At 37.8% G+C, this 8,834-nt stretch overlaps 1 protein-coding gene across 1 annotated transcript; it reads right to left on the bottom strand.

The window, feature by feature from the left end:
- Positions 1–350: 350 nt before the first annotated feature.
- LOC131938855 (uncharacterized) lies at positions 351–8,808 on the bottom strand. The gene is made up of 8 exons (XM_059297079.1): positions 8,615–8,808; positions 7,509–7,752; positions 6,324–6,547; positions 5,779–6,010; positions 4,795–4,991; positions 2,666–2,803; positions 1,257–1,330; positions 351–563 (listed from the first exon to the last, which is right to left on the bottom strand). The coding sequence occupies exons 1-8, from the start codon at positions 8,717–8,719 to the stop codon at positions 410–412; spliced, it is 1,368 nt and encodes a 455-aa protein (XP_059153062.1). The 5' UTR covers positions 8,720–8,808; the 3' UTR covers positions 351–409.
- Positions 8,809–8,834: the final 26 nt, after the last annotated feature.

Here is an 8,834-nt window from a genome sequence, read left to right as displayed (position 1 = left end):
AATTCTCATATATACCTTTAATTATCTGTCTAGGGACTACATTTTGTAGAAACGTGATCAATGCGGCAAGTTTTGGGGGTGCAATTAAAATTTCCGATATGGTGGAGTGGGGATGAAAGGGGGGCAAGAAAACTTGTTTTCTTTTATAAAAGCTGTGGTGGGTAAAATTTGTAAGAAACATTATGAGCGACGCAAGCTTTTATTGGATAAAACAAGTTTGTTTTTATTTTCATTTCATTTAAAGCTTATTATAGTAAAGAATTGTTTATATTTGTTTGATTAAGAAATAAAAAAAAAAACAGAATATTTTGTGTAGAACATTGTTTTAATAACGATCTAAAACCATTCGTGAACTGATCCAACATGGTGAACTCTCCTGACCCCACCAACCGTGTCAGACTGACCAGTTTTATTTGACTGCTTGACCGTTCAGTGTGACGTCACATGAGACCGGACATCGCGTCATGACATCTCTGATGGCTGTCGTGTACATCTCTACGTCATCACTCAAGTCACAGGTCAAACCTAGTGACAAGTTGTCCAGATTTGTGCACGGCTGTAAACTGTGGACACACAGGTAGGGCAGGAATAACATTACATACATGTATGACACACATCAGAAACTCATATCGTATCTAACACGTTAAGCATACATTGGTAATGTGGTCATTGTAAACATATTGGCCCCTTGTTTGCTTACCGTACACATTAGCTCACACATCTCACACACACAACTCACTTTATTCATTTAAACAATAAAAAATAAACCCTTAAAGAAAAGTTTAAATGCTTTGAAAATTAGGTAACAGCAGGCAAATAAAATCACTCTGCCGTGATAAAAGTTCTCCTTAGATGGCCAGCTATTCTCTAGAAAATTAATCTTGTTTATCTTCCTTTCTATTATTGAATTTATTAATTTGTAACTAGTTTAACTAATAAATATTCTTGCACTATCACCGGAGACAGATGTATCAGCAAATCCTGAACTAAATTGCTACATTATCAGTTGGCCGAAACTAAGTTACATTATTTACCAAATCCCACAAACAAACAATAAAACTGACACTGTAAACCAAAACAAAAGCCTATAAAAACATCTCATTGAACCTATACACAATGATATAACTTCACCACACCCTAGATACGATAGTGTACTACTTAAGTCAACATCAGAACTAGATTTGAACTGAAGTAAATTGTTATTGAAAATATATAGCATATACACAGAAACCACACCACGTTTGGTGCTGGCGTACCTTTTAAACAACACTTCAAAGCATTCCATGTCTAGACGGACACCAGTATGTAGCTCCAGATGTTGTAGGGTGGTCTGTGAAAACATAAACACTCATCAGTTGAGTTCAAATATGATTATTGGTATATCAAAGATTTGGAAGCTTCCATGTTTGTTTAATACAGTAATGCTGCCGACTGTCCAGTTAGTTTACCCGAAGTGGATGAAGGGGGGGGGGGGGCGGCGGGGGTTAGCAAATGTTTATCCCTACCCCATGTCCCGAGAGATATTTGAAGACACAAAAACTGGTCAAAATGATTTTTTTTTGTAAAGATAATTTACATTCTGTAAATAAACACAAATTACAGTGGCGTGCTACATGTTGAAAGAACTGTTCTATGTTCTGTTTGACCAACCTTAAAGTGGCGTGCCACATGTTGAAAGAACTGTTCTATATTCTGTTTGACCAACCTTAAAGTGCCACATGTTGAAAGAACTGTTCTATGTTCTGTTTGACCAACCTTAAAGTGCCACATGTTGAAAGAACTGTTCTATGTTCTGTTTGACCAACCTTAAAGTGGCGTGCCACATGTTGAAAGAACTGTTCTATGTTCTGTTTGACCAACCTTAAAGTGCTACATGTTGAAAGAACTGTTCTATTTTCTGTTTGACCAACCTTAAAGTGGCGTGCCACATGTTGAAAGAACTGTTCTATGTTCTGTTAGACCAACCTTAAAGTGGCGTGCCACATGTTGAAAGAACTGTTCTATGTTCTGTTTGACCAACCTTAAAGTGCCGTGCTACACGTTGAAAGAACTGTTCTATGTTCTGCTTGACCAACCTTAAAGTGCCGTGCCACATGCTGAAAGAACTGTTCTATGTTCTGTTTGACCAACCTTAAAGTGCCGTGCCACACGTTGAAAGAACTGTTCTATGTTCTGTTTGACCAACCTTAAAGTGCTACATGTTGAAAGAACTGTTCTATGTTCTGTTTGACCAACCTTAAAGTGGCGTGCCACATGTTGAAAGAACTGTTCTATATTCTGTTTGACCAACCTTAAAGTGCCGTGCTACACGTTGAAAGAACTGTTCTATGTTCTGTTTGACCAACCTTAAAGTGCCACATGCTGAAAGAACTGTTCTATGTTCTGTTTGACCAACCTTAAAGTGGCGTGCCACATGCTGAAAGAACTGTTCTATGTTCTGTTTGACCAACCTTAAAGTGGCGTGCCACATGCTGAAAGAACTGTTCTATGTTCTGTTTGACCAACCTTAAAGTGCCGTGCAACATGTTGAAAGAACTGTTCTATGTTCTGTTTGACCAACCTTAAAGTGCCACATGTTGAAAGAACTGTTCTATGTTCTGTTTGACCAACCTTAAAGTGCCGTGCCACATGTTAAAAGAACTGTTCTATGTTCTGTTTGACCAACCTTAAAGTGCCGTGCCACATGTTGAAAGAACTGTTCTATGTTCTGTATAGCGATAACCCCGCCGGCGTCCCAGTAGACTTGACACAGAGGCATTGACGGGGTGAGCATAGAACTTGTGGCCAGATCAAAGTAGGATTCCTGTAACCAAATAACTTCTCTAAGACTTGTTCAAGACGTAACATTTAACGAAAGCTGTAACATGTCCAGTAAGGCTTCGTGTAAAATAATAAAATATTAATTATGGTGAGATAACACTACACTATAGAGAGATTAATTTGGGACGGTAGGGTCTAGCGGTCGAACTCTAGACTGCTAACCCGAGTTCACTCAGCTCTGATGGGTACCTAACTCAAGTACGGTAATCAAAAGTCCTCTGCATCATGTGTTTTGGGCACGAACGGGAACAGCTGATGATATCTAAATAAAATAGCTGCAGCGAGTGAGGTTTATATAAATCCCGATTGTAACCGTAAGATGCGAATGCTCACAGCGCTACATTTACCTGTTTTGTTTGTCAGGTAACTTAACTCGATTAATAGCCTACTTAAATAGTAGATTTAAGTAAGCTATTAAAAGGGATTAAGAAAAAAATATTTTATTCTTAACTTTTAGACTAGATATACTTTAAATGTACTATAAACCTTCAACCCCTGACGACCCACCCAAAGCTAGGCAGCTCGACTAAACGGTACAGATAGTTTTGTTCAAGGAAGAAAAATGTATCACATAAACAAGTAATTAAAAAAAGTCTAGTGACAATTTTAGCGCAATTTCCTTATGTTATCTAAAAATAGCTCTGTCGTAGCGTAAATCAAGAGCAGGGTTAGTAAAACCATTGGTTAGTTATTAAAACGTTTTTTATAAAAAAAACATTTCAGTATTTTACATGTTTTATTTACAATAGAGTAACATGACTAAACACCATTGCGCGCCTAGCTACCGATCGTGATGTGGCAGCCATTGAACGTGATGGCGCAGCTATTGAACGTGATGACGCGTGTGGTGTGGTTGCATAAAATGCCTACTAATTCGGTCCAAATTTTAATTAATTCAAAAAACATTTTGTGACCAAACGAAAGGATATTTTTGAAAACTTTCTTCGGCAATATTGTTCTAAATTATGGCAGGAATCGATTGGTACATGTTTCAAGTCGCTAAGTGGTCTGGTTGCCGAGATATGGGCCAAAAACTGCATTTTTTCGAGGTTTTTTTTTGGCTTTTCTGGGAAATCCATGAAAGAATACCGGAATTTTTATGGCCTATGTTCATCCTCGTAACTTGCTTAACATAATTGTTTTTGTAACTAGTCATCGATATTGCTTCGTTGAGGAGGAGATACGACTTAAAGCTGCGGACACACATCCATACATTCATCCATCCATCCATCCAGAAATGACGGGTTAATAAACGCAATTCTCCAGAATGGAAATTGCGCTAAAAAAATGTGAGCCCATTGCGCCGCTATTAACAATATTTAATTTGAGCCTTTCGCGTAGTTAACAAGATCATTGCGTTTTGCATCTTTTGCCGGCCAGACTAGCGCTGGGGGGGGGGGGGGAATTAGTTTTTTCCGAGTAGGCACGTAGTTATATAAATAGTGTGCTGACGAGACCATGGATAACTTTGTATGAGCATACTAGCACTACCTGTTTTGTTAGTATTAAGATGACACTATCATTATTCTACTGATCTCTGCCAAAAGAACAACTTATGTATACATAGCAGTCAGTGTGTATTAAATGCAGGAATTTTAAAGGAAGTTTGTATGTAATTGAATGTATGCATTATATGAATGCAGTTAGTATGTAATTGAATGCAGGAATGATATGCAGTTAGTGTGTAGTTGAATGCTGGGGGTAAGGGAAGGCAGTTAGTGTGTAGTTGAATGCTGGTATTATATGAAGGCAGCGTGTAGTTGAAATTTGGGTTTTGTGAAGGCAGTCTTTATTGAATGCTGGGATTATATGAAGTAAGTTAGTGTGGGGTAAATAGCACGAATCATGCCTACAACAGCACAGGTGTTATAATTACATCTATAATAAACTGATGTTTATTTCCTTGTTTATTTGGTGCTTATAAAAGCCTCTTAACCTAAAGATATGTCGCATAGTTTATTGTAAGCTGCTCACAGATTTGGGTTTGATGAACAACATTGCTCTCAGCTCACGACATGCTGCTGTTAGCTTCCTCCATGCTGCAGCGGTTGTTCGACCAAGGTCGCTGGTGTAGCCGTCTGCTCGAATGGTCATCACCTTCAGGCTGGTTGATGTCCTGGCCAGGTGGAGCAGTAGGTCGTCACACAGGTAGCCATAGCTCAACTCTAGGTCTGTAAGTCATAAGGTGTGGTGTTATGTAGTCATAGTTACAGGTGTAAAGTTACATGTATGGCGTTATGTAAGTATTCATAGCTTCAGGTGTAAAGGTGTGGCGTTATGTAAGTAGTCATAGCTTCAGGTGTAAAGGTGTGGTGTTATGTAAGTAGTCATAGCTTTAGGTGTAAAGTTACAAGGTATGGTGTTATGTAAGTAGGCATAGCTTTAGGTGTAAAGTCACAAGGTATGGTGTTATGTAAGTAGTCATAGCTTCAGGTGTAAAAGTGTGGTGTTATGTAAGTAGTCATAGCTTTAGGTGTAAAGTTACAAGGTGGGGTGTGATGTAAGTATTCATAGCTTCAGGTGTAAAGTTACAATGTATGGCGCTATGAAAGTAAACATAGCTCCATATTTGAGAGTTACAACGTAGTGAATATAGATCACAACATGAAATAAATCAAGCCTAGACTAATTGGAAACAATAAATAACGTACCTGACAAGTTTTTGAAACTACAGACAGTGGTGACGAAATCTGGTATATATTGACGGCTATTTGAATAATTCTGGAAGAGCTTATTGATCACAAGAGTATGGACTGTGTATGGACAGTGGTAGGTTACCAACAGCTTCATTCCTGTAGGATGTTAAGTTCTTTATAGTATGTTGTATGTTAGGGTTAGTATATGTGTGTGTTTGACACATACATGCGCTTAATAAAACCATACATGACAGACGATGGTGGTTAACGTTAGACAAAAATGGCTGACCATGTTGGATAGATTCAGACAAAAATGGCTGACCATGTTGGATAGATTCAGACAAAAATGGCTGACCATGTTGGATAGATTCAGACAAAAATGGCTGACCATGTTGGATAGATTCAGACAAAAATGGCTGACCCTGTTGGATAGATTCAGACAAAAATGGCTGACCCTGTTGGATAGATTCAGACAAAAATGGCTGACCCTGTTGGATATATTCAGACAAAAATGGCTGACCATGTTTGATAGATTCAGACAAAAATGGCTGACCCTGTTGGATAGATTCAGACAAAAATGGCTGACCATGTTGGATAGATTCAGACAAAAATGGCTGACCATGTTGGATAGATTCAGACAAAAATGGCTGACCATGTTGGATAGATTCAGACAAAAATGGCTGATCATGTTGGATAGATTCAGACAAAAATGGCTGACCATGTTGGATAGATTCAGACAAAAATGGCTGACCATGTTGGATAGATTCAGACAAAGATGGCTGACCATGTTGGATAGATTCAGACAAAGATGGCTGACCATGTTGGACAGACATCAGACAAAGATGGCTGACCTGTCTTATAGGGCACCTTGCTGTTACTAAGATCCAACACACGCAGCTGTCGTTGTTGATTAAGTAACTTTTTCAGGAGATCGATGATTTCATCTGTTTTCCTCACCCCTGAATACTCCAAGTTCTTCAAATATTGCAAGTTGGTCAACCTAAAGGTCACTAGTCGCTGGTTGCGTGAGTTGATTAAGTTGGCCAGAAACTGGTACAACTCCTCGTTGCAATACACCTTGTCTTTCGACTCTGTAAACAACAAAGCAAACATATTCGTTCTTCAAGAGAGAAAATATTGCCACTCATGTGCAAGAAGTTTTATGCTCTTTACAAGCTTTTATTTAGGCCAAAATGTCCGTTTGTTTGTTTGTGGGTTTGTGGCAAATCTTGTAACTTAATTTTGACCCACTTATATACAGCGATTTTGTTGAATATTTCCGATACGCTCTTCATTGATGACAATGCATGAATATTAATTATTTAATTTTATTAGAAAGACAATTTATTTTAAAAATTTCTATATTCTAATTAACGGTAGTGATCTACCCTAAACTTTCTCGAATGTTCGTATATAACACTAACAGGTATGGGAACTGGATTCCAATCGGGCTATAGACATGTTTATAAAATCAAATTTAAAATTTTTATTTTTTAAATAGAAAATAACCGCGTTGAAAAAGGAATTGCGCAACAATTGAACACATTTTTAAAAGTTAATTAACCATTTAATTAAGTGACAGGTTATATCAATAAACTTTGTGTTCGAGTCTAAACCTACGTGAAAAGTTTGAAATTAATCAGTCCTGTAAAAGTGTTCCAAATTTGGCTCGTAACATTCCGCCCATGACATGCACCAGATAGTTAAATAAACCTTTGTGCTTTTATGGAGAAATCGGAAATCGGTTAAGTAGTACTTACTAGGCTACTAACCTGAAAGTCTCGAGTTCAAATCCTGGTCTAAGTAAGTAAAATGTCCTTGAGTCCACCCAGCTCTGATAGATATCTAACTTATGTTACGGAAAGTAAAGGCGACTGAGCAAATTGCTGACCACACTATTCATTCATGTGCCGAGGTCAAGAAACATATGAACTCTCTTTCATCTGCACAATAGATAGCTAAGTCTAAAGAGAATTATTTTTTAAGCTTGTTATAATAAAGTTTTCTATATTTATTTTATTAAAATATAAATCCTAACATGAATTATCTCACCTGGGTAATCAGCTTTAACGTGACGTAACGATTGGCCAGCGATTCTCACAAATCGGATGGCTCTTGTCCCACTTTTTGCATTGAAAACAAAATCTCCGGACTTCCACAGGGAAGGCTCTGAGAGTGGTCGGAGCCAGGACTTGCACGTGAGGGCAGCGTGGTACTTGTCGCTGTTGTCGTTCAGGTAACGGAAGACTTGCAGCAGAATCTCGTACGGCAGCTGGCTCCAGTCAGCAAGGGCCGCCTGCAAGTTTTAAGTTTAACAAATAGGGCTGTTAAGTATGTCACCAACCAGTTCTATGGCTCATCCAGGTTTTATTGAGTCGTAGAGCTGATTGATGACCTACTTAAAAGCCCTAATGATGAAGTTAAGAATGTTTATACATTTAGTACCTTCATTTAGAAACGTCATATCTCGTGCCTAAAAATTAATTGATGACAATGCATGAATATCAATTATTTAATTTCACTAGTGAAATTAGTAAAGATACATAGGGAAAATAAGTAGGACTAATATCTCTTGACCTCGGCCCATCCGCCTTTACTTTCCCTAACGTGAATTAAGTACCATCAGAGCTGGGTAGGTGCTTTCACTTCTTGCAGTCTTCAGTCCGCAACGAGATAGGAACTCGAGACTATTGGGTCAAGCTCTCGACCAACCGCCGTCCTACTCGATGGGTACATAGTCAACTTTTAAAAGTTAGAATTACAAAATGTTTTACCTCAATGAGTAAACATAGATTTGATATGAGCTATAATAGAAAAGTTTAAATGACATAATGCTTGGTGTAAGCAATACGGCAATGGTACAGGGACTTAATATTTAGCACCTGAATGGTTAGTAATAGATAGACCAAAGATTTAGAACCTGAATGTTTAGCTCTACTAAACATTTGGCACCTGAATGCTTAGATGGACTAAATATTTAGCACCTCTTGGGTTAGATGGACTAAACATACGCACGTCATTGGTTAGATGGACCAAACATTTAGCACCTGAATGGTTAGTAAAAGATAGATTAAACACTTGGCAAATGAATGTTTAGATGGACTAAACATTAACATCTGAATATATGCATGTACACAGTTCTACAAATACAAACATACCGAATTCGGCGCTGAAACAGATGTGTCAACTTTGACCTTTTTGCTAATGTGGTCCACTAAATCTCCAGCAGATCGCTTATGGTTTTTGCTACTAAACGTTGACATGGTTACACGGGCTAAGGCAATTAGGGTTCAAACTTTAATATAAATATAGAGATAGGAATATCTCAAAATTAAATACAAATATCTGGTTAAATAGAGTTTTTAAGTTATATTACAT

Source organism: Physella acuta, unplaced genomic scaffold (genome assembly GCF_028476545.2).
Source record: "Physella acuta isolate Inbredline_101_S28 unplaced genomic scaffold, ASM2847654v3 ptg000258l, whole genome shotgun sequence".
Classification (NCBI taxonomy): Eukaryota; Metazoa; Mollusca; class Gastropoda; family Physidae; genus Physella; species Physella acuta.
The sequence above is the reverse complement of the archived record's forward strand: the minus strand, read 5'-3'. Positions and strand labels throughout refer to the sequence as shown.